The following is a 27,272-nucleotide window of genomic DNA, read 5'->3' as shown; positions in this document are numbered from 1 at the left end:
CATCATAAACACTAAGCAACCTCAAAACTGCACTATATAACCTCATTCACTTGCTAGAACAAGAAAGATTATTCAATGTTACGTCCTAGCAAGAACTGGGTCACAGGCAATTGGTTAATTGCTAAGTGGAGAGCCAACTGTTTGATTAGGCACAGCTGGTGAGAATGGATAATTGAGAGCTAGGAGGGCAGGGCTCTCCAGTGACTCTTTCTTCTGCCATTGGGTTTTCACTTGTTGCAAGCCTGCTTGTTTTAGTGGAATAAGGTGTTTTCTTTTTAGCTACTCGTCTGCTCCTTCTTACCAATATTTAACACTGGCGATAAGGAATTCAATTTGGACTATTGCTGTTGCTGACAATCTGCTTCCAGATGAATTCAGCTCACTTATGCACTGCTGTAAGCTACTTCCTAGCAGACATTGTGGGCTTTTTTACTTGCTAGCTGACATTGTGCTGTCAAGGTCGTTGTTATATCTCACCAGATTCCAACTTTCACCCATATCCCTCTTCATAACTAATACTGCCATCTCCTTTGTAATCACCCATTTGATATTTAACACCCTATTAATCTCATCTTGCATCTTTTTCCAAAATTTCTGCACTACCAAGCACTCCCAAAACATATGCATGAACACCCCTCTCTCCTGACATCCATGCCAACAGGCTGCCTTAATACTCTTAAAAATATGTGCAAGTTGTGCAGGTGTATGGTACACTTGTGTAATATTTTTCTTCTCATTTCTGTAACCCATGTATTCTTGGTTTTCCTTATATTCTCCACTATATTCTTCATCTCTTGTACATCTATTTGAAGTTCACTTTGCCACCATGTGGTTAAACCTTGGATTACACACCCGTCTGCCTGCGTTAGCATCCTATATATATTACCTACCTGTGATCTTGTATTGTCATTTTTATCTCTTAAAATTTTCTCTAATTCTGTCTCTTCCCTTAGTAGTACTTCTTTATTCCCTCTTTCATTTAAATATGCATATATTGTGTTTATTTGCAACCATCTCTGTTTCCCCAATCACCATTATATACGACTTCTACTAACTCTACCATCATTTTCATATAACTGTTCTATCCTATTTATGCCCCTACTCTTCTACTCACCTATTATCTTATTTAGGTTTGTTTCATTATCTCTTTTTATAACACACAACGTTGAAATGTTCTCAACTGTTCAAGCACTGGTGACCACACAGGTTGTTTATAACATACCATGGGATGAACTGGTGATTAAACTTTGACACCATTATGCTCCAACTCCAACTAAAATTTTCCGCCGTTTTGCCTTCAGGCAGCGAGTGCAAGCAGAAGTTGACCAATTAATCATTATATAGTGGCCCTGTGAGACACTGCGTTCGAGTGTGAATTTCCTCACCTCGATGATTCACTGCTTGAACAATTTGTGTGCGAGGTTCGAGAGCCACATCCCCCATACCCTCGGGGAAAAACTGCACCCCCCAGTTCGAATTCTCTGACCAGGGATGGCTGACTCCCTTGATGCCCAATATTTAACATTCAATTACTAGCGGTATCCAGTAGATGGTAGCATTTCTCCTTTGTAGACCTTCCATACCTGTATAATATATCTTTTTATTTTCCTTTATATTAAACATTCTGATCTTTAATAATGTTTACTGATGCATTTATTATGTGTCATCAGGTTGTTTTCAACTCCTTACTATCCTATAGATAGATATTCTCTATCACAATCTATCCCTAACCTCTTCTTTCAGGTCTCCCAATGATGCACATCACCACTATAACTGAGCTCAGCGACTTTTGCTGCTGGTCATCCCCTTCTCCTCTTTCCTTCCACTTTTTCCAGTATAAGTGAGTATATTTATACATATTTATACTCATTTATACTCATATATTTATTTTTATACTTGTATAAATTTCCAAAGAGCTAAGTTTTCAGATAATGAATCTAAAGTGGGATAATTTGAGTTAGTTTATTTATGCCTCAAGGAATTAACTCTGGCTTGATTTGTTCAATGATGCATTAGTTTATTTTCTTGACTGTCCAAGTGCTATTGGTAGTCTTCTCAAACATCAAACTTCAAAGATGTCATTACTATTCCTATCCTGCTTCTTTAAAATTCATCGTAGAATGAATGTCACAGGGAATATCATGGCTTGCATAATTCTGATCGTTGCAGGTGTAAACACATAATAATATTTATTCACAGCTTCTAGTCTCTGGCATTTTTCATCAATGTTAATGGTTGATCCTAAAACGTAGAACCTTATGACCATAATTGAGTCCAAAATGTTGGTTGCTAAGCAAGAGCGTTGTTAAATGAGCTCACTCCATGACTTTGGCTCTAACAGTGATGTGCAAGCTAAGGAAGAACATCTGAAGGCATTTGTAATGTTCTAATGTACAGAAGTTATGATTAAATGAGTGTCAGAAAGTGGACTCTGGATGTATTTTCCAAATGCAATAAGTGATGTTGAATGTGTAACTTTAGAAGAGCTCTCTCTCTCTCTCTCTCTCTCTGTGTATACATACACATAAAGGGTATATAGTAGATAATGTATCTTTTTGTGCATATTACGCATATGGCATATATACACATAGGACTAAATAGCATATTTCCATCTGTCCGTCCATTACCCTGGGGGAGGAATTATTGACCCCCTCGGAGAGGGTCCGCAACTTGGGCGTCCTCCTCGATCCACAGCTCACATTAGAGAACCATCTTTCAGCTGTGGCGAGGGGGGCGTTTGCCCAGGTTCGCCTGGTGCACCAGTTGCGGCCCTATCTGGACCGGGACTCATTGCTCACAGTCACTCATGCCCTCATCACCTCGAGGTTCGACTACTGTAATGCTCTCTACATGGGGCTACCTTTGAAAAGTGTTCGGAAACTTCAGATCATGCAGAACGCAGATGCGAGAGCAGTCATGGGCTTACCTAGGTATGCCCATGTTTCGCCATCACTCCGCAGTCTGCACTGGCTGCCGATCAATTTCCGGTCACAATTGAAAGTGTTGGTTATGACCTTTAAAGCACTTCATGGCATTGGACCAGAATATCTCCGAGACCGCCTTCTGCCGCCCGAATCCCAGCGACCGATTAGGTCCCACAGAGTGGGCCTTCTCCGGGTCCCGTCAACTAAACAATGTCGGTTGGCGGGCCCCAGGGGAAAAGCCTTCTCTGTGGCGGGCCCGACTCTCTGGAACCAACTCCCCCCAGAGATTAGAACTGCCCCTACTCTCCCTGCCTTCCTTAAACTCCTTAAAACCCACCTTTGCCGTCAGGCATGAGGGAACTGAAACACCTCGCCCGGGCATGTACAATTTATGCATGGTATGTTTGTGTGTGTGCTTGTTAGTAAATGGGGTTCTTTTTTTAAACTTTTTTAAATATTTTAAATTTATTTGGATTTTTACGATTGTTATATTTTGCTGTGAGCCGCCCCGAGTCCGCGGAGAGGGGCAGCATACAAATCTAAATAATAAATAAATAAATAAATATTTTGGATGTTCAGTAGAAGTAAATAGACAGGGAAATTGTATCTCCTTGAGACATTTGAGGTGAGGAGAGGCCTAGAACCCTAACCCTTGACATGAGTCACATCAAGTTGGCCATGCCCACCCAGTCACATAATCACCCATCAACCCCTTCATTCAGTCACATTAATGACAAACCATTCCCATCCAGTCATATGATCATCAAGCCACACCCACAGCCACATGATCATCAAGCCACACCCACATGATCATCAAGCCACATGATCATCAAGCCACACCCACAGCCACATGATCATCAAGCTATATCTACAAAATAAGCCATGCCCCCATAGTAGCAAAAAATAAATAAAATTGGAACCTACCCCAGGTTGAGATTAATGGGTTTAGAATCTCTTTTCATGCCTTTGCACAAGATGTAGAAAGATCAGGAAGATGTTTATACATTTTAAGTTTCTAAACCACCCAATTACATTGAATCTGGGCAACATATACAAACAAAATGAAGATTAAGCCCTATAGACAATATGGCCTGGCCATCACTGTTCATATCATCTGTTGTGAACTAGCTATAACTTCCGAATGGATTTCAAATGCAGCCCCATGTAGAGTACATTGCGGTACTCTATCTAATAGATGATTGAAATATTAAACAAGCATAAGACAATGTACCAATCTAGAAAAGGATGCAACTGGTGCACAAAGAAAATCTATGTGAAGGCCTTGCTAGCCATAGCTGCTATTTGCTCTTCAAGAAGAATCTGTTAGGGATGAGATCTATAATATATCCACAGGTTGATGACACCTGACCCTGATGCCTGTTCAGTGGCTTCATGCAACTGTTAAATAAGAGGGCTGGGAGAACTGAGCTCTAAGGTTACATGCATATAAAGGGCATCCAGCTCAATCTTTCTCACAAATCAACTAGTTAACACATAGACCACAAACTCATGTGCAGCAGTTTGAATTATCTCACAATATTTGAGACACACTGCCTTCCATTTTAAACCAATGCCTGCCTGCCATTTTTAAACCAATCATTTTTTTGCTTTATTTCTACTAATTGCTAATTCCAGCTCTACACTGTAACTCCAAATGTTTTCATACTGAGAATGAAGCGCTCACCTAAAGATATAGTATATCTGATGCAGAGAGAATTATCTGCCATAGATCTGAACACTGAATAGAAAACATTCCTTTGCCATTTGGAACCGTGCATGGATATTGGTCCACAAAACTATTCCCCAGCCATATTTAATACAATGTTGAGTGCCATTACTACTATAGGTTGCTGCCAATGGAGCAACAATGTCCACCTGTTAAGTGAAAGGAGATTAGTCTTAAATACTTATCATGTACTTTTTGGGAGTTCAAATGTTATGAAACTGATAAACAACTAAGGAACTGTACATTTATAAAAAAAGTAAATATATATTTTATTAATTAGTGTGAGCAGAGAGGAGAAGAGGAGGAAGGAAGAGAGCAATGGGTGCCAGAAGAAGAGATATGGGAGCCAGAAGAAGAGAAATGGGAACCAGAAGAAGAGACATGGGAGCCACACCATAAAAAGCCGGAAGAAGAGGAAGAAGAAAAGAAGGAGGAGGAAGAGAAATGGGAGCCACACCACAAAAAGTCGGAAGAGGAAGAAGAAAAGAAGGAGGAGGAGGAAGAAGAGAAATGGGAGCCACACCATAAAAAGTCGGAAGAGGAAGAAGAGAAATGGGAGCCACACCATAAAAAGTCGGAAGAGGAAGAAGAGAAATGGGAGCCACACCACAAAAAGTCGGAAGAGGAAGAAGAAAAGAAGGAGGAGGAGGAGGAGGAAGAGAAATGGGAGCCACACCATAAAAAGTCAGAAGAGGAAGAAGAAAAGAAGCCACACCATAAAAAGTCGGAAGAGGAAGAAGAAAAGAAGGAGGAGGAGGAGGAAGAAGAGAAATGGGAACCACACCATAAAAAGTCAGAAGAGGAAGAAGAAAAGAAGCCACACCATAAAAAGTCGGAAGAGGAAGAAGAAAAGAAGGAGGAGGAGGAAGAGAAATGGGAGCCACACCATAAAAAGTCAGAAGAGGAAGACGAAAAGAAGCCACATCATAAAAAGTCGGAGGAGGAAGAAGAAAAGAAGGAGTCGGAGGAGGAAGAAGAGAAATGGGAGCCACACCATAAAAAGTCAGAAGAGGAAGAAGAAAAGAAGCCACACCATAAAAAGTCAGAGGAGGAAGAAGAAAAGAAGGAGTCGGAGGAGGAAGAAGAGAAATGGGAGCCACACCATAAAAAGTCGGAAGAGGAAGAAGAAAAGAAGCCACACCATAAAAAGTCAGAGGAGGAAGAAGAAAAGAAGGAGTCGGAGGAGGAAGAAGAGAAATGGGAGCCACACCATAAAAAGTCAGAGGAGGAAGAAGAAAAGAAGGAGTCGGAGGAGGAAGAAGAGAAATGGGAGCCACACCATAAAAAGTCGGAAGAGGAAGAAGAAAAGAAGCCACACCATAAAAAGTCAGAGGAGGAAGAAGAAAAGAAGGAGTCGGAGGAGGAAGAAGAGAAATGGGAGCCACACCATAAAAAGTCGGAAGAGGAAGAAGAAAAGAAGCCACACCATAAAAAGTCGGAAGAGGAAGAAGAAAAGAAGGAGTCGGAGGAGGAAGAAGAAAAGAAGGAGTCGGAGGAGGAAGAAGAAAAGAAGCCACACCATAAAAAGTCGGAAGAGGAAGAAGAAAAGAAGGAGTCGGAGGAGGAAGAAGAGAAATGGGAGCCACACCATAAAAAGTCGGAAGAGGAAGAAGAAAAGAAGCCACACCATAAAAAGTCGGAAGAGGAAGAAGAAAAGAAGGAGTCGGAGGAGGAAGAAGAAAAGAAGCCACACCATAAAAAGTCGGAAGAGGAAGAAGAAAAGAAGGAGTCGGAGGAGGAAGAAGAGAAATGGGAGCCACACCATAAAAAGTCGGAAGAGGAAGAAGAAAAGAAGGAGTCGGAGGAGGAAGAAGAGAAATGGGAGCCACACCATAAAAAGTCGGAAGAGGAAGAAGAAAAGAAGCCACACCATAAAAAGTCGGAAGAGGAAGAAGAAAAGAAGGAGTCGGAGGAGGAAGAAGAGAAATGGGAGCCACACCATAAAAAGTCGGAAGAGGAAGAAGAAAAGAAGGAGTCGGAGGAGGAAGAAGAAAAGAAGCCACACCATAAAAAGTCGGAAGAGGAAGAAGAAAAGAAGGAGTCGGAGGAGGAAGAAGAGAAATGGGAGTCACACCATAAAAAGTCGGAAGAGGAAGAAGAAAAGAAGGAGTCGGAGGAGGAAGAAGAAAAGAAGCCACACCATAAAAAGTCGGAGGAGGAAGAAGAAAAGAAGGAGTCGGAGGAGGAAGAAGAAAAGAAGCCACACCATAAAAAGTCGGAAGAGGAAGAAGAAAAGAAGGAGTCGGAGGAGGAAGAAGAGAAATGGGAGCCACACCATAAAAAGTCAGAAGAGGAAGAAGAAAAGAAGGAGTCGGAGGAGGAAGAAGAGAAATGGGAGCCACACCATAAAAAGTCAGAAGAGGAAGAAGAAAAGAAGGAGGAGGAGGAGGAGGAGGAAAAGAAATGGGAGCCACACCATAAAAAGTCGGAAGAGGAGGAAGAAAAGAAATGGGAGCCACACCATAAAAAGGAAGAAGAGGAAGAAGAAAAGAAGCAGGAAGCACATGTAGAAAAGAGTGGAGAAGAACAGAACAAAGAACAAAGTGAAGAACAGAATAAGAAAGTGGAAGAACCGGAGGGAGAGAAAGAGGTAAGTAATAATGAATATTTATCATCAGTCATATATGAAATACCTGCTTAATTCTCTTTTACATTATTGCAATATATTGCAAAGGCTGTTTTTCAACTGTTTTTTTAAATTATTATTATTATTATTATTATTATTATTATTATTATTATCATCATCATCATCATCATCATTATTATTATTATTATTATTATTATTATTATTATTATTATTTCCCAAAGTGTCTGAAACAGACTATTCAATCATTTGGTTTCTTATTTTCCAGTCAAAATGAAACCATGTGAATGGGATGAATACAACTTGTTATGTACTATGAGCATGTTCCTTGCTATGTAAAAAGAACACTTAAGCACCTCTGAATCTTAGAAAATGGCTAGGAATTTAATGTATTGGTACCAGCTAAACTATCTTCTCCACACTGCTCATTTGCAATGCTTAGAAAGCCTCCACTGATTCAAACGGAAAATATAGCATTCATTATTGTCAACTTATACCCAGCAGAGAAGCAACATTTTATCTGCTTGGCACATTGGAAATTTGAATGTATAGTCACAATAAAGTTGTCATGAGGGAGTTGCTTGCTTATTCAAAATAGCTAATGCCCCTTTATTAAGTCACAAGCTGAGGAATTAAATATTTTATTATTTCTTTTTCACTGATTTGTTCCAACTTTCAATTAAGAATATTGAATTATTATTGCAGGATGAATGCAGCCTATTTGTCAAACCAATGTTTTGTCCAAGAGACTATGAACCAGTCTGTTCCAAGCAAGGTGTTACCTATTTCAATATATGCGCACTTTGTCATATGAAATCGTAAGTTAAACTATTTGTAGGATTTGTTGGGAACAACTAGATCAGTTGAAATTCTGCCCTTAAAAAGACATTATCGCACACATTTCCTCGAAAATCTACTTTCATAGAAACATAGAAGATTGATGGCAGAAAAAGACCTCATGGCCCATCTAGTCTGCCCTTATACTATTTCCTGTATTTTATCTTAGGGTGGATATATGTTTATCCCAGGCATGTTTTTATTCAGTTACTGTGGATTTACCAACCACGTCTGCTGGAAATTTGTTCCAAGGATCAACTACTCTTTCAGCAGTGATGGGCTACCAAAATTTTTACTACCACACTGTGGGCATGGCTTATGCATTTTGTTTCATGGCTTATGCAAATAGAGTGCTCTGGGGTGGAGCTCTAAATTTTGCTACCGGAACTGCGTTCCTGACCGTTTCCGTAGGAGCCCATCACTGTCTTTCAGTAAAATAATATTTTCTCATGTTGCTTTTGATCTTTCCCCCAACCAATTTTCTGAGATGGTGGATTTGGGGTTTTCGTGAGCTGCACCCCATAATCATCACAATTATGACAAATCAAGGATTGAACTATCTTGCTTTGCATGTAACGCATTATAGTTCATTCCTTGATTTGTCATAATTGTGGTGATTATGGGGTACAGCTCACGAAAACCCCAAATCCACCATCTCAGAAAATTAGTTGGGGGAAAGATCAAAAGCAACATGAGAAAATATTTTCCTAAGAGCCACATCTAGCACTAGAGATTGGAAGTAATGCATTATAAAAGAACCATGCCTATTCTTGCCATATGCTGAGCCCTGCTGATCAAATCTTGTCCACTTTATCAGAAGTCACCAGGTCAAACCCCTCCCACGCAACCGGACTAAGACTTGCCCCTGTCATCTCTGTCGAGACTGCCCAGTCAGTGTCCAGGTCTGGCTGTATCTGAGCAATTTTATCTGCAAGAAACTGTCCAAATTCCTCAGCTTTACCTCGTAAGGGCTTGATCACTTGCCCCGTATCAAGGAGGGAGTCGGTCACCCAAACAGTGTGGCTGGGAATGATTCTGTGAATGCAATTAGGACAGCAAGATGCAAACATTTTGCAATCCGAATCGCCACTATATAAGCCCCAATAAAGGCTCTTAACAGTGTCCAGTTGGATACAGATGTATTGGATCCCCAATGCTGCTCCACACACTTCTGGCATTTTGTCTCCCAGAGCTCCTCAGAAAATGAAGGAGCTTTCCTGGATCCACTGCCACAGAGAGGTCGCAAAGGCGCAATCCGGTGAGAGTCCCTGCTGAGGCCTTGTTCCAGGCCATTACAGGGACTCCGCCAGATTGTGTATAAGCGAGTCAGGTATTTCCCCAAGTGCCCTCTGAAAACCGTCTGGGTCCATTAGGTGTCTGGGGTGGAAGCACCTAATCGGTTCCGCCTCCCCATGGTGGAGGATTGGTTTCAGGAAATCAAGTCATAGCAGGAAATGATCTGAACATGACAAGGGTGAGATGTCTATACCCCTTAACATCAGATCATGACTCCACTGCCCGGAGAGAAACATTAAATCAAGTGTGTGCCCCTCCCTCATGAGTTGGACCTTGTTCCACCCAGGTCAGGTCCATGGTTGTCATTGAAGCCATGAACTCCAGTGCCAACTTAGAGGATTCACCAAGAGATGATACATTAAAGTCTCCTCAGACCATAAATCTTTGAAACTCGACTGCCAACCTGGTTACTACCTCGAGCAGAACAGGCAGGACTGTTGCAATGCAGCAGATATGTAAGCAACAAGCCCACCTGAACCCCTAGGTCCAACCTCCAAAGGAGAGATTCATAACAAACTATCTCAGGTACAGGGAGCCTCCAAAGGCTAAGGGTCTTCTGGAGTATGACTGCCACTCCTCCACCCCTTTCCTGGGGTTTTGGCTGGTGGTGCAGCACCTGAAACCTGTCTGGACAGATCTCCAAGAGGGGGCCATCCTCTCGTGGCCCTGCCAAGTCTCAGTCACACATGCCAGATTGGCCCCCTCATCCAAGAGTAAGTCTCAGACAAGGGAGCTTTGTTTGCAATTAACCTGACATTGAGCAGCAGCAGGCGAAGACCAGGGTCCTGACTTCACCTATCACCAGTTATAGAGGGGCCAGAAAAGGAAATCACTTTAAAACAGTGAGTTCTAGCTCCCTGTGAATGGCCTATCCTCCCCCCCCCCCCGGCTCCTAGCCATACCTGCCTCTCTCATTATACTCCAGCCCTTGCTCACTCCAGAGACCACCTGCCCTACCCACTGGGCCTTACTTAATATCAATCTCCCATTCATGAGTGAGGCGTTACAGTCGGGGGCCCCACCTGCTTCTGTTTACACATTGGAAGGGGGGCACCGGCCTTCACCCCCACCTCACTCATGCTATCTGAAAAATATTTAACACTACCTATCATCCACTAATCTAACAATGCCCCCACTAAAACAAATGAAATATCAAAATATCAGAAAACAGGGAAGAGCTTCTACAATAAATTAGATAAAACAGCTTCATGTAAAAACTGGAGGAGTCACTTGTTGCACATAAAGTTCCTAGTAAAGTCCGTGGAGATCCCCTATAGGTGAAAATGATGTGTATTAAAATGGGGGGGAATATTCATTAAGCTCTAATTCATTAAGCTCTAAGCTTGATCTTAAGAAAGGAATGACATCAAGAGCAATAGGATAGTTAGTTGCTATAGTCCAAGTCCATATCCTCAAATTAAGGTCCCTAATTGGCATTATGGGGATTTTATCTCTAGTCCAGCTCAGGGCACACCAAGAACAGGGGCTCCTGTTGTCAGTTCTTCTATCAGAGATAAGCAAACGCCAAGTTTTTCTATTGAAGGTAAAAACACCAAATAGCATTATGGCATCTGAAATAGCATGTTTCCAACCTCCAAAAGTTATTCTTCATCCTGAGAGGAGGGGCTTATAATCTCTCCCCCACCCCAAGGACTGCACCACCACCAGCAACCCTGGTCTCCAGCGCTGAGAAGCTAGGAGTTGCTATCTGGGTTAAAAATTCTGGCAGCCCTCTCAGCTTCTTGCGTCCATCTCCATTTTCTGCACCAAAGAAACAGTCCTCCGCCTTCTTCCCAGCCTCAGATTGCTCATTTGCTGCACAAGCACGATGACAGTTTACCCGAAATCTGGGCATTGTTCCTGGCTTCTCCGGCTCTGGCTTCTCGGCTTCTGAGCAGGTAGTCCTCCCTCTCTGTGCCTGGATAGATTCACAATGTTCACAGCATTTTTAAATCTATTGATGTTTTTGGTCTGTTCACCAGCTTCTGGGCACCATTTTAACTGCCCTCCATAGTCTCCGGTGTCCAGCTCTTTCGTGGCCCCTCCACAGTATTCTGTGTGGAAACAGCAAACAAGCCGATGTGCCTGGTTTGACTGTGAATGTGGGTAGATGATTCTCTCTACTATTTATTTATTTATTTGTTTGTTTGTTTATTTATTTATTTTGTCCAATACATAATACACATTGAAGAGAAAGATATGTAATAATATAAGTAAAGAAAAGAATAGAAGAAAAGATATAAAAGTATAGGTGAACATATTTGAAAGGAAGAAAAGATAAATGAGATAAGGAGAGACAATTGGACAGGGGACGGAAGGCACACTGGTGCACTTATGCGCCCGTCTCTGCTATGCATGGGTGGTAAACAGCTGTAGCCGATCACAGAGCATACACCTCTCCTTCCTTCGCTGCCAAGACCGGAACCAGAACCCCTTGATTCATTGTTACAGATGACTTTGGGGCAGAAAGTATTTCTACCCCAAGATGTATGCCAACTTCTGAAATATGTGATAAAATAATATCATGAGGCATCTTATTTCTGTTTTCTTCCTCCAAGGGCAATGCCTGAGACTGCCTTAAATTATAAAGGCGCATGCAAACCAGAATGATAGAACTACGTATGTATATACATATTTATGCATCATTTTCTCTCTCCCCCCATCCCTAATTCCCCCCCATCTCTCTGGCAGTGTTCTCTGAAGATAGAGTAAGCATTTTTCTGCTCCTTTGAAATTCTAAGCTGGAGAATGACAGCCAGGTGATAGAGCTGAAAAGTAGATTGAAAAGTCAGCAGCGATAATAATAGGCATGAGGGGAGAAAAAATATATATGGGAGAATGTTTGGGCCTGATGGAGCCAAGTCTCTATTTTTATGGTGTAGGTACTTCTGAACTTGGTAGATAGAAATATGCACAATGATGTTCTGGAAGTTTTTTGCCCTTATATTCTTTGATTATGGAATATTACTTAGTTTTTTTCAAAATCATCCAGATATTTCAACAGAGAATTCTTCCAGTTTATCAAGGCAGCCTAGTGTGGATAATTTACAAGATGTGCTTATCAACAGTGGAATCATGTTGGCAGGTGAAATGTTCAAGCTAAACATTCCTAAATTGTGCTGAGGTGTAGATCCAGGCTTAAATCCATTATCATGAGAGGGGGGAGAAGAGGCTAAATAAACTGCAGATTGTAATTACACATATGATTGGAAGCAGGTCTCCTTTGATGCTTCTTTTGCACATTACCAAAGCTGTTGGAGTGACTATTGAAGCATTTTGCCTCCTTTTCAGATCACAATGCAAGAGGGAATAACGCTAGTGCCATTATTCCCCAACCCTTATTCTTCTTTTTGACAACAAGGATCAGAAAGGGCAAATTCCTGTTCAGAGCTCGGTTACCAAACAGTTTACAGAAGAATTACTACTTTTATCCAGAACTGACCAGTCATGTCTGGTATCTACTTAACTAGAGCAGATGTACCAAAAAGAGCTATCCTTAAGATTGTGCTACAGATAGCATTGTTAACCATAGACAAGGAGGGAGGGAGGGGGAAAAATAAGACTTCTAGACTGCAGGAAATAGCTGCAGCTTTCTTAACTCCACAAACTGTTAAAAGAGCCTGAATTTGTTTTCCTGTTTGATCTTGGTAGGGATGGATTTAAAGCCTGCTAAAATTTCCTTTCCACTTCTAAGTTAGAACATACTTTCTATCAGACACTTTCATCTACTCACCTGAAGCTTCCTTCATTGCTATGATAAAACTTACATATATGTTTTGTTCTCCTTTTATTTTCCAGGAACATGGACAATGATGAACATTGCAAAAAGACAACATTATTCTTAAGGAGAATACATTCTTGTGCTTTTCTGTACAAAGATATATTATCTTTAATGTGTATTGTAAAAAAAAATCAATTTTCTTGATTTGCTAATAGAATAAAGTTAATTAAACTAAATTATATCTCTTCATTCCGTTGACATGAACCTTTTATCTGGTGCACTGAAAAAATATTTTTGATAAAAATGCTGCTTGCACTCTTCCTGATGCATATAACAGGAAGCACCCATACTCCTTCATTTTAAAAAGGGAATCAATTAAAAGGAATATGCTCATTTTCATTAAAAGAAACATGCCAGGAAACATATATTCTGATTTTTAAACTAAAGTGCAGTTTGATGTGCCCCTGGGGCAGTTTTAGTAAGTGTAATTTGTGTAATTCATGTATAATTTGCCTCATCATGGGCAATAAATCTTATTTTATTAAGAGGGCTATTTACTTAAAAGAGACCAATTCTTTTGGATAATGAAGGAGGCTAATTTCCACACCTCTCCTACCACATTAAAGCTCAGAAACTAAGTATATTCAGATTTAATTAATACTGAATATTGAATACTCAGATCTCAGGGCTATAAAACTGAGTAGTTGTCAAATGTTTCCAATAACAAAAACCCCATGTATTTTATTGAAAAAAAATATATGGATATGCCCATGCAGATGTGAGGGTTTAACTTATGAGTTTCTTACCTTAATTCAGAATGATAAATGGCAGATTGTCAACCCCTGGGGCAGTTTTAGTAAGTGTAATTTGTGTAATTCATGTATAATTTGCCTCATCATGGGCAATAAATCTTATTTTATTAAGAGGGCTATTTACTTAAAAGAGACCAATTCTTTTGGATAATGAAGGAGGCTAATTTCCACACCTCTCCTACCACATTAAAGCTCAGAAACTAAGTATATTCAGATTTAATTAATACTGAATATTGAATACTCAGATCTCAGGGCTATAAAACTGAGTAGTTGTCAAATGTTTCCAATAACAAAAACCCCATGTATTTTATTGAAAAAAAATATATGGATATGCCCATGCAGATGTGAGGGTTTAACTTATGAGTTTCTTACCTTAATTCAGAATGATAAATGGCAGATTGTCAACCCTTCAAGAATGACCAGATTAGGAAATAGAGACCACAAGAACTACTGAAAGCCTATTGTTGCATGGTATAATCTTGAATATCTGAGAGAAGCATTCTTATACTAAAGAGAATCAAAACAGAAAGTTTCTTTATCGCTCCTACCATCTCAAGGGTATATTGATGTTTTCCTAGCTATTCTTGCATTCCTCCTTCAAGGCTGGTTTTCAATCTTGTACAAAAATAGAGTGTAGCATATTAGCAATCAGATGCAATTTAATACTAATCCACAGGAGCTATTCTAAATGAAGCTTTCATTAAATAATCATTGTTTCCTTAGCTGAATAGCATGATGGGTCCAGATGAGATGGGCTTGTAATCAGTGTTCCCTCTAATTTTTTTAGGGGGTGGGCGGAAAAGTATAGTGTCTGAGCGGCAGTCCCTTTGGGACTGGGCGGCACAGAAATAATAAATAAATAAATAAATAAATAAATAAATAAACAAACAAACAAATAAAAAACCCACCCTGTTTTGCCTCAGAGAATTTCAAAATAAAATACTGTACTGTGTGTCTATAACAGTGAGCTCATAATAGGGCAACTCTATCAATATCAAAATGCCACTTAAATAGTTGAGCTAGTTTCAAACTAGATTTTCATTTTCTTTCTCTCTTCCTTACTCCCATTCTTTTTCTTTCTCTTTTCCTTCCTCTCTTTTTTCTATCTGTTTCTCTCTCTTCCTCTCTTCCTCTCTCTCTCCTTCCCTCTCACTCTTTCCCTCTCGGCTTCTGGGCAGGTTTGGAAAACTCTGAGTTGATGATGATTTTTAAGTGAGCGATTGCTCACTGCTCAGCTTAGAGGGAACTATGCTTGTAATTGTAATCTTTCTCCTCCTTTTATTCCACTGCTTCTTCTATTTCTCACCAACAATATTTTTTTATTTGCTTTTATTTAAAGGAATAGTTTTACAACTTTTCATTACTAGGAAACCAATAATTTAATTATCCTAATTGTTAAAAGTGCTGTAGATTTCCAAAATTTAAACCAGGGAAGGAAGGAAGGAAGGAAGGAAGGAAGGAAGGAAGGAAGGAAGGAAGGAAGGAAGGAATTCTGATGCTCCCTGTCAGCTTCCCACAAGGAACATCAATGGGGAAGCTAAGAGAAAGTCAGAAGTTGCTCCTAGTGCTGCTGCTTTTTCCTCCACCTAGGATCATTTTGTTCCATTGTTTAGGTAAGGAAATATCTCTGAAATTATGACAGGTTGTGTAGTTGTGTTAAGTATACACTACTATACAACCAACAACCTGTCATGATTTCAGAAATATTTCCTTATCTAAACTCCCTCAAACAGCCAGAATATTCAATTGGACCAAATGTTATGGTCCTAAGAGTGGCCTCCATGGCAAACTATCCTATATTTATGATGATAACCGTAAGTGCTGTTTAATCTTTCTTCTCTATTTTTCATCTTCTACTCAGATTTGTTGACCTGTGTATCTTCCTTTGCAGGAAGGAAAGATATAAGTTGATACATACTAGAAAGAGGAAAAAGGTGTTTCTTCTTGACCACTTATTTTTTTAACTGAAATGTGCAGTTTGGCAGCTTTTCCTTCTGGGAAAAATTATGTGACATAGGAAAATAACTCAGAAGTCTGCCAGTTATAGTTTAGTTTGATCTTCAGTGCAAACAGTTCTTCCTACAATAATTCACAAATTTAGCCAAGAGTTATTAACCAGTACAGTATTTCAATTGTGTCCCATAACCAAGCGATCCTTGTAAACTTCCTTAAGCCAAGCAAGGGGAGAAACCCTTCCTTATAGGCCAGAAGTTCGTATTTCAGGTTCTTCTTGAAATTCCCTGGTAATGTGAGAAAGGGCAAAGTGGCAAAGAGAAACTCTCCCAACCTCTAAAAAAGGGGATTTTGCAAATTCTGATTCTGAAAAGATATAGATTTATGACATTTCCTTCTTTTGCATAATATCTAATAGGATGTTGGAAATGTTACCAAGGTGCCTTTGGTAAGTTTACAAGAGTGTTAAGAAATATTGGAGCAAATGATGCATTTTAATATAGAAGATATTAAAAATCAATGTGCTATTAAAACAAGAGGTTTTTCTTTTAGATACGATGTATACACAGACTGAAAAGAAATCTAGGATATTATTCTTATATATGATAACATCAGCCAGACTTCTATAGGCACAGAGGTTGGAAGATATACAAACTCCTACAATGAAAGAATGGAGTGTGTGAAATGGGCTAGCTGAGATGGCAAAAGTGACCACTTTGATGGGGAAAAAACCTCTTAGTTTTGTTTCTATTTGCAAACCATTTTTTGATTTGTTTATAAAGGATATAAATGAAACTATTATTTTGGGATTTGATGACAAAATCTGTTTTGATTTTAGAAATATTGTACAATGTTATTCTGTTGTTTGCTATATATTTTTTTACGAATTTTGCCGTTATTTTTGTTTCTTTTTTTCTTGTTATACTTTTAATTCTTCTAATTACATTTAGGCAGGAAAAACAAAATGCACATGTATAAGTTTATGTGGTACTTTGCTCAACAGTAGTAACTGTTAACTGTAAATAAGTAAAGATCTTGGAGTCCTAGTGGACAACTACCCTTTAAATATGAGCCAACAGTGTGCAGCAGCTCCCAAAAAAGCCAACACAGTTCTAGGCTTTATTAACAGAGGGATGGAATCAAGATCACATGAAGTGTTAATACTTTATAATATTTTGGTAAGGCCACACTTGGAATACTGCATTCAGTTTTGGTCACCATGATGCAAAAAGGATGTTGAGACTCTAGAAAGAGTACAGAGAAGAGCAACACATATGATTATGAGACTGAAGGCTAAAAGATATGAAGAACAGTTGCAAGAAGTGGGTTTATCCTGTTTAGTGAAAAGAAGGAATAGGGGAGACATAATAGCAATCTTCAAATAACTCAGTAGTTGCCAGAAAGAAGAGGGAATCAAACTATTCTCCAAAGCACCTGAAGATAGAACAAGAAGCAATGAGTGGAAACAAAACAAGCAACTTAGAGAGAAGCAACTTAGAACTAAGGAGAAATTTCCTGGCTATTAGAACAATTAATCTGTGGAACAGCTTGTCTCCAGAAATTGTGAATGCTCCAACACTGGAATAATAGAAAAAGAAAAGTTAGAAAAAAGAAAGGCAAGGAAACTAGTTATCCAACATCTTCTTAAAAACAAGAAGATGTTGGATAACTAGTTTTCTTGCCTTTCTTTTTTCTAACTTTTCTTTTTCTATTATTCTTTATTTTATCAGTTTTTGAAATTCAAAGACCTACTAAGATGCTCCTACTTTAGATGGACGGACGGATGGATAAGTGCCATCAAGTCAATATTGACTCTTACCTTTTGATATTTTAGAGCTCTCAATAGTATATTTATTACCAGTGTACTTGGATACATTCTCTTTTTGCTGCTGGCCAATTTCTTCCTTTGTTTCTTTTAACATTCCCAAGCATTATGGACTTGTCAAGGGAATTGAATTGTACATGATGTGCTCAGAATATCATAGTTGGAAACTGGTCACTAGTGATTCAAGTGAGAATTTTGGCTTAGTTGTTCTGTGATCTATTGCTTTGCTTTACTGATAGTCTGTGATATTCATTTCTTCTTGACCCAAATTTCACATACATACATACATACATACATACATACATACATACATACATACAATGCCAAATAGAAATCTATATTGGTTATATGTAAATAGAAGATTGGATCCAGACATTATATTCTGCCAGCAGAAATGCTTCCATCAGGAATTCAATTTGGAACAGCCTCCTTTTTGAAAAAAATCAACCCATTTCTTTCAATTCCTGATGAAAACTACCTACTTAACTATTAAGTTGGAGCCAGTCTCAGAGAACTGAAGTTTATTTTGAAGTCGGATGACAGAACAGAACAAGGTAAAATGACAGGTTATTTATACCCGGCCAAAACTTAGGACAACCAATAGTTTCACAGTTTCACTCCCGCCGAAACTCAGCAACCTTCCCTGGAGATAGGGAGCAGCCAATGAGATAGCGGCAAACTATCTCTAGGCTAATACAGTGATCTCTCGATTATCGCGAGGGTTACGTTCCAAGACCTCTCGTGATAATCGATTTTTCGCGATATAGTGGAAACACCATCTGCGCATGCGAGCCCTTTTTTTCCCATGGCCGCGCATGCGCAGATGGTGGAGCCGGTGGCTGGGGAGGTGGATTCGCCGCCCCCACCAGCCCTTCCTGCTCTGGGTCAGAGTCGCGGAAACCTTCGGCTCGCCGAGGCTGCGTCTGACCCCCTTGAAGCAAGGCTCCAAGCTCGCCTGCCGCCACCGCCGCTACGCCTCCGCCGCCTCAGCCACCCCCTCTCCTCTTCAGGGACCTCGCATGCCTCGCATTCTCCTCGGCGGCGGCCAAGCGGCAGGTTTACAGTAATGGGAGACCAAAGGTGAAAAAAGAAAAGGAAAAAAAATCCCCAAAAGAGAGGGACAAGAGGCAGGCACAAAGCGAGGGCACAAGGGGAGCTGCCTGGCAGAGGTTGCTTTTTTTCTTCTCGTGGGCAAGTGGAGGGGGGGGAGAAGGAAAGAGAGAGAGAGAAGAGTGGAAGGAAGAGAGAAAACCGCGGACGTATTTTTAATTTATTATTTTTTGAAAAATCGCGATATAGCGTTTCTCGAAGATCGAGATCGCGAAAATCGAGGGATCACTGTACACTACATTAACCATTTAGCCAGCAAAAAGGTGAACAAAACAACTTTTATTGGACCTAATCAGGGGTGGGTTCCAAGTTATCTCGCTGCCAGTTTATTGCCTCGCGCCCTGCGTGATCACGCTGCATGGCTGCACAGTGCAAAAAACCCTGAATTTTTTTTAAAAAATGCAGAAAACAACGTGACCACATGCACAGTGCCAGAAACTCAGCTTCTGCGCATGTGCAGAAGAAAAAATAATTAAAATAAAAAATAAAAAATGGTGGCGCCTGGACCTAAAACATCCCTGGACCTAAAACATCAAGATTGGTTCCTGACTCATATTTTAAGGTATTGTGCATGAAAAGGAGAAAGTAAACAAACTACCTTAAGTTACATCATCAACATTGTAAAAGAAAGCCTGTTAAAGGTCACTTTGATTACAATGAAAAAATGACATTGCTTTCAGGTATTCTAGTATAAATAGGACTGTGAACATTTCTACTTGGACTGGATAGTGTACTCAAGATCCAGAGAGAACAATATACTGAGTTTACTAGCCATGAAGTTTACAACGGTATGCGTGATCCTTTGCCTGGTAAACTGCTGTTTATTTTTAGGTAAGATTCTGATTAATCTTAAAATAATATATCTAAAAATAGAATTAATATACTTATTCCAATATAAAGGAAGATTATTATATGATTTCACTATTTACAGCAAATAATTTATAGCTTTATTTTTTTAATAGACCATAGGTTTATTACTGAAGGGGATGGTAGAAATATCAAAAGAAATAGATAAAACATATAGCAAAATATGGGCATTCCAAAAAAAGTGTTAAGGAATTGTTTTTTTGTTCTGAGACACAAGATTCAAGCAGCTGGTCTTTCCTGAATTAGACAAATACAGCAGCAGCAGAATTGTCCACTGGCAGTCATGTATCTGTAGTCCAGACTGAATATCTTGCAAGCTGTTGCCAGAGTATCTTGGTCAAGACAACATTTTCTTAAAACAACTTGAATTAAGAAGGGTAGTATTTTAAGTGTAATGCAGATAAACCTTTAATCTTGGCAGCTTTTAATTATTTGCTTATTTTATTATTTTTCAGCTCCTGGGATTTCAGGACATAAGGTCAGTTTGATATATATATTCCAATTTTGCTTAGCAGCTGAATTATGCTCACAGTCATGGAATTAAAGTACTGTACTTTGCTATGACTCTTCGTTATTTGTAATTTATTTGTAAACATAAACAATTGTTAAGGATGAGACCTTTATGTTTCAGAGCCATTTTCTATAATTTGCAGTTTGAAATTCTGGAATTAAAGTGGTCAGTTGCAATTCTGGTAGCAATAGCAGTAGCACTTAGATATATATACCACTTCACATGCCTCTCTAAGCAGTTTACAGACTCAGCATATTTTCCCCACCAATATGGGTCCTCATTTTCTCCAGCTTGGAAGGATGGAAGCAGAGGTGGATTTTAGCAGGTTCTAAACATTTTGGAGAACTGATAGTGGAAATTTTGAGTAGCCCAGAGAACCTGTAAATACCACCTGTGATTGGCCCCACTCCCATCTATTCTCTGTGTCCAAAGTCCCAGCTGATCAGGAGGGAATGGAGATTTTACAGTATCTCTGTCCGCCATGCTCACCAAGCCATACCACGCTTACCAAGCCACGCCCACAGAATCGAAAGGAAAAAAAATTATCCCACCATTGGATGGAAGGCTGAGCCAACCTTGAGCCTGGTGAGATTTGATCTGCCAAATGTTTGGCAGCCAGTGATCAGCAGAAGTAGCCTATAGAACTGCACTCTAACCACTGCGCCACCACAGCTCTTAGAACCTATGGTAGAACTTATGCAACCATGCTGCTTAAAAGAAAAGAAGGCCAAAAGGAATGAAAGGCAGAACAAAAGAACGGAATTAAAAGGAGTTAAAAGGGTGCTCTATTGAAGCAAGAACATCAAGCCACCCTGCTCAATGCAGGAATCCAAATTAAATCTTTTCAGACAGATTACTATTCACAATCTCTCAAAGTAATTGATTCCATGTGCCATTCCACTGTTACAAAGTTTTCCTAAAAAAAATGAACCTGTGATCCTACATTTGGGAAGAACCATGCAGCTACAGGTTTGGAAAAGAAAATGAGTAGAGGCTTGGTTATCCATCCTTCGATAATCTGACATTCCGGATTATCCAACGTCACAGTTGCTTGGAGGCATGGCTGTAGGTATTTCAGCACCCCCCCAGACATGCCCCCAAACATGGTAGCTGCGACGGGAAGCAAGCTGGGAGAAGGGAAGCGGGTGAGCGAACGAGAGAGCCGAGAAGAAAAGAGGGCGAGCAAGCGAGAGAACCGAGGAGGGAAGCCAGAAGGAGAGCCACAGTAGAGTCTGGATTATCCAACATTTTCAGCTATCCGACTATCAGCTCACCCGTTTATATCGGATAACCGAGACTCTACTGTACACTATTTCTTCAGGGAGAGAAAATAATATTGACCTTCTTGTTCAGGTATTTGAAAAATTTTATCGTAAAGCATTACCAGCCCAATTCCAGTATTCTTTTCTCAATTCGAAATTGTTCCTTTAGCCTTTCTATATTCTATATTCCTTTTCTGAACTTATTCTAATTTCTATAAAGTTGGGGACTTAGAATTACCGTATTTTTCAGAATATAAGACAACCCTTTTTCCTCCCTAAAAGTGGCTGAACGTTTGGGTGCATCTTATACTCTGAATGTAGCTTTTTCAAAGCTTTTTTTTCAGCCTTAATGAGGTGCTAACAATCTTCCCAGCTCTTACTTTGCAGGCTTTTTCATTGTTATTCTCTCCCAATAATGTTTTTCCAGCCCTAAGTTTTTGCAGGCTTTTTTTTTTCATTGCGCTACTTGTTCCAAATAAGTTTCTTTCCAGTCCTAACTAGATGCTAATGATGTTTCCAGTCTTTACCAGCTTGCAAGCTCTTACATTGTTACTCTCTCCCAATAAGTTTTCTTTAAGCCCTAACCAGGGGATTAAATAATATGCTGAACCTGACCAGACTAAGGACGCTAGCCAGATGAATACTTAGTAGGCAGATTTTTCCCCTCTATTTTCTTCTCCAAAAACTAAAGTGTATCTTACACTCCGGTGCCTTATACTCTGAAAAATATGGTAGATATTACTCAAGGTGAGTTCTGGCCAAAGCAGGATAAGGTACAAAAAGATTATTGCTTGTGATTTGGAATGATACGTCTGTTGAGGATATCTGATGGAGGGCAGAAGCAGCAGGATGTCATACAGAGAAGCCATCAACTTTGGCCTCTGAACCACTCACTGTTTCGTATGATCACCTACTATGTGTTCTTGGCAGCAACACTCACTAAAGAAGATTTTTAGTGTCAAAAGTTGCATGCTGATCTTGTAATTCCATGTTCAGAGAAAGAAGAATTGTTGCTGTTATTTTAACAAATTCTTACCCTCTAAATGTATGTTATAGGCTTCTTTACACAACAAGCTAGTCTGTTGCTCCACGTTCCAGTTAAACCATTAATATTTAACCATATTCCTTTTAACTCAGGTAACCCTTAAAATAATAATGTTTAAAAACAAATTCCTGAAGCAAATAGCACATGCCCTTTTGGGCCTTTTTCCAAAATTAGCAGGGACATTAATTCAACAAGCTCTTGTTTTTCTGAAATATAAATAACAAAGAAAAAGGGCCTCCTAAGGCAATCTGATTTCTCCTTGTTTATTTTGCAGATTGTTTGTGACCAATATCCAAAAGATAAAAAAGGCCAGTATGGTTGTCCTGATATCTACGATCCAGTGTGTGGAACAGATGGCAAGACTTATCCTAACAAATGTGAATTATGTTCCAAAATATTGTAAGTGCTTCCATCTATTTAAGCACAACAGCATTTATTATTTATTTATTTTATTATTTGGATTTGTATGCCGCCCCTCTCCGAAAACTCGCATACTACTAGTTAAAGGTTAAAACATGGCATTAGCCTGCAGGATAAAATAAAAGAGCTAAGCATCTAACAAATTTAATCTACAATCTAATGCAGAAATTCAGGTTAACTTATATTTTAAGGGTCATTTGTAGGTCACAACTCAAAACAAAATTGGTGTAGTCCTCTGTTTACCTACGTTATTTAACTAAACAGTGTTTGAGTTATGTGAAGAAAGGACTTCAGCCCTATAAAGGCAATGGAAATATCTCTTCCCATTTGGCGACAGATAGTTAAAAAATGGGGAAACACTTGAATTGTTGGGAGACTAACAATAAATTACGTGTGGCAACAGAATGAAACTAACTAAACTAAACTAACTAGAAGTAGACAATTAGAATTCTTTTATTAAGTGGTAACCATTAGCATAAGAGAAACTTCTTGAATTTGAAAGCATGTCTAGAATATGCATTGCCAATTTTTAAAATGTTTTCTACCTTACTTTGAAATTTGACTGCCACATTTGCTACTTCCTTCATTTAAGTTCAGATTCTTTTCTTTTTTTAGAAGTAGACCCAAGCTAGACCTGGCATATGAAGGAAAATGTGTAAGTATTATAATCATTGCTATTATGTAATTTAAAATTGAATTCTATCTCATTCTGGTGTGAAACATGTCTTTTTACACACACATATACTGTATACTGTACATATATTCTTCAAGGGTAGAGCCATGTAGAACATACAGAGAGAGAGAGAAAGAGAGAGAGAGAGAGACTATGATGGCTGACATGAGGTCTATTCGCTGGAGATGGTTGATACATTGAGAGGGCATCTAACTCTCCCCGCCATATCCTTATTTTTAATTTGTTTTCATTTTTGTAACTTTAATCCATTTTTATATTTATAATTTTTGGATGTTTGGTTTATCTGGATATTAAGACCCTCAGAGTTGCCTGGACCATGAAATGGGCAGCAAATAAATTTGATAAATAAACAAACATACTTATAAATTAAATTATAGGCTGAGAAGTAGCCCAGAATGAAGGAACAAGAAGGCAGATCTCGACTTCCATCTTCTCAGATTATTCAAAATAAGCAACATCAAAGAGCATTTGTAAAAATTGTTTGGAATATCTTTGTAGGATGACTGCCGTAAATATCCACAACAGCAAAAGGGCACGGCAGACTGCCCGCAAGAAAACCAGCCAGTATGTGGCACTGATGGGAAGACCTATCAACACCTGTGCATTTTGTGTGCTACAATCAGGTAAGCTCAACTGAAAGAAAATTATTGGACAATAATTGTTGTACATAAAAGTAGCTTGCCTTTCCAAATGCATGGCCCAAATGCATGTATTTACCTCTCCTTCTCTATTCTGAGCATAATTCTAAGAGTTGGTTGCAGCATTCTTGGTCAGGCATTGGCTGTGTCCAATTTTGGAAGAAAATGTTGTCTGGACTCTGAATGGCATTAGTGTGCCAAACACTTGAATTGTTGGGAGTCTAACAAGAAATATGATGAAACTAAATTAACTAACTAAAAATAGTGTAATCCTCATTTCATTTCCCAGCCTGCCTGCTGCATCAGTATAAAGTATACAGAATTAGGAAAAATTAAGAAATGGTTTAATTCATCCATCAGCAACACTAGTGACCACTTTTTTTCATTGGCCCTTTCTTTCTACCATTGCTCTCTTGCCTGTCCATTGCCACTCTTCTTTTCTTTGTATGGTGAGTGGTAGTGAGAAAATCCTTTTGTTTCCTCTTCCTTCTTTGCTGCTGGTAAAGCAGCTGTTATCATGGTATGTACAAATAACTATTATGCCTGATAGTCACATTTGGCTGCAGCTCTATTGACTAGTGGCATATGTATTGCGTTTGAGAGCAGATATCTACCTAGGCAGGGGTAGCAAAAATGGAGCTCCACCCAGAACACCCAATTTACACTGAAAAATGAAAGAAAATGCAGGGCGTCATGCCTAAGCCACGCTCACAATGTGATAGTAAAAATTTTGGTAGCCTTCACTGTACATAGGACAGTGGAAGAGTTGTTGGTCCAGGATCCTCACTGATTAATTCTCAGGCTTCAGCTTTCTGGTTACTTTTGGATTGGAGGAACATATAGAATTGGCTAGTTAGCACTTAGTTTTTGTATAGCATGGGTACCATTGAGTTATATATTGTCTCTTATTCAAATGAAAGCAGTTGGGAAATTCCTGGATTGTGGAACCCAAATCTAGCCCAAAAGGTAGAGTTCTGATGATAGAAACAGACCCAGGTCCCAGACCAGTGCTAAAATTTCCACGAAGGCACAATAGCAGATGGAAACATTTTGCCAAAAGGCCACTCATATCTGGCATTGATCCTGTCTAGAAAGCTTTATGAAATTTTAAGTAGCTGCATTTTTCATCGTGAATATGAGATTAATGTGATTTATCCTCCTAAAATTCTCTGTACTCAGCCTATACTAACTGGTCAGATTCTGAAGAACAGTTTACAATCTTGCCTAACTTCATCAAACTAAGTTACAGTTTCTCAAATCAAGACTTAGTGAATTACCATGATAAAGTGGATTTAAAAAGCACATTAAGGCAAACAGCACATTATGATGTGGAACGCTAAATAAATGAGGCATATCACACATAGCCATTTGTTGAGGCATGGTTTACTGAATTGGCCAGATTCTTGCATAAAAATAATACATTTAAGTTAATAAGCTATAATAGCTGATTTCAAAATCACATTAAAAAATACAATATGGCTTAAAATAATAGGGGAACTATCTGTAAGAAACATGATCACCAGTTCATTGTTATGTATATAATTTATATCAGTCCCCTATATTTTTATATGTATAAAACATATAAAGCATTTTCTTTATGGAATTCTCTTCCAAAATCTGTTAAGCAATCAACACAATCAGTATTTCACAATTAGATAATAATTTTTTTTGGTTTTTAACTACAACTATCCTTCCTTCCTTCCTTCCTTCCTTCCTTCCTTCCTTCCTTCCTTCCTTCCTTCCTTCCTTCCTTATTGTATCTTATTGTAAGTTTTTAATTAACATGCCATTATTTTATGCTATGCTTTGGGTCCATGTAGCCAAAATGTGAAATTGAAATATTTTAAATCTCCAAGTACTTTCTATATATCATCTTAGCAATATCATTTCTGTAAGGTTAGCCAGCACAGTGCTAGGCTTTAGCCATTCACATAAATTATTTCTCTGATGTTACAGGACAACTGGGCGTAGAATTGGCGTAAGTCATAAAGGACCATGCTCCAAAAAGGTATATCCAGTTTGTTATATTGCACAAATCTCCAATAAATCTGCCTATGATAGAAATTGGTTGGTAGAATACAAACTTTGATAAAAGATTTAAAAATGTATTCATATGCCATGAGTTGCTAAATTTTTAGCAGTATTGATCTATGAAACAGCTAGTTTGGTGTTAAGGCACTAATCTAAAAACCAGAATCAGACACCTTAGATATGAAGCCAGGCAGGTGACTTTGAGCCAGTCACACTCTTTCAGCCTTAGGAAGAAGTTAATGGCACTCCCTCTCTTAAATCTTTCAAAAAAACCTAGAGTAGCCCAGGCAATTGTGAAGCATAAGATTGATTCAGAGGCATGTATAAATATGTTAAAAGTATTCAAGAAGTCATGTTGATATCAAAAATAAGGAGGGGTGGCGGGGATAAAAATTAATAGAACACAAAGCATACTTACCCAAAATTACTAAACTCTGTTACTATTGAGATGTAATTACTTGCAAGTATCAAGGAAGAAAGCATAAATGCAAATGCATTTTTTAAAAAGAAATTAAAATATTTCTTGGTAATGAGAATTTTTAATTGTTTTCTCTTTTCTTTTTCCTTCATTGTATTTAGGGATAAAAGACCGAGTGCTATCATCTTTAAAGAATGAAAAATGCTTTGGAGGCAACTTTTAGTCCAGTATCTATCTAATAGGCAATTTTTAAAAAAGCTATTAACTTGCAAATTCAAGTGTATTGACATCTATATTTAGTATCTCTTATTTCTTTCAATAAAAAATTAGCTATTAACTTGCAAATTCAAGCGTATTGACATCTATATTTAGTATCTCTTATTTCTTTGAATAAAAAATTAAACCTAAGTGATATATTGATGTTTTACATTGACACAACTAACATAACAGGAAGTTTAGGAACAAAATGTGAGTCTCTACATAACTTTTGTCCTAGTGTATGATGCAAATATGGAGGAGAGAAGACCAATTGTGAAATTGTAATTTAGACCAATTCAAAAAGGAGAAAAAGGTTGAAATAAAATTATTTTTCCTTATA

General features: G+C 38.7%; 1 protein-coding gene across 1 annotated transcript; it reads left to right on the top strand.

Annotated features, from left to right (window-relative positions):
• The first annotated feature begins 19,512 nt into the window (after positions 1–19,512).
• Positions 19,513–27,019, top strand: LOC139160956 (double-headed protease inhibitor, submandibular gland-like). The gene is made up of 7 exons (XM_070739453.1): positions 19,513–19,619; positions 20,111–20,133; positions 22,748–22,872; positions 23,509–23,548; positions 24,086–24,210; positions 26,182–26,233; positions 26,836–27,019. Exons 1-7 carry the CDS (start codon positions 19,562–19,564, stop codon positions 26,839–26,841), a joined length of 429 nt encoding a protein of 142 aa, XP_070595554.1. The 5' UTR covers positions 19,513–19,561; the 3' UTR covers positions 26,842–27,019.
• Positions 27,020–27,272: the final 253 nt, after the last annotated feature.

This window comes from Erythrolamprus reginae, chromosome 2, assembly GCF_031021105.1.
Source record: "Erythrolamprus reginae isolate rEryReg1 chromosome 2, rEryReg1.hap1, whole genome shotgun sequence".
In the NCBI taxonomy this organism is placed as follows: Eukaryota; Metazoa; Chordata; class Lepidosauria; order Squamata; family Dipsadidae; genus Erythrolamprus; species Erythrolamprus reginae.
This window is presented reverse-complemented; position numbering and strand designations above follow the sequence as displayed.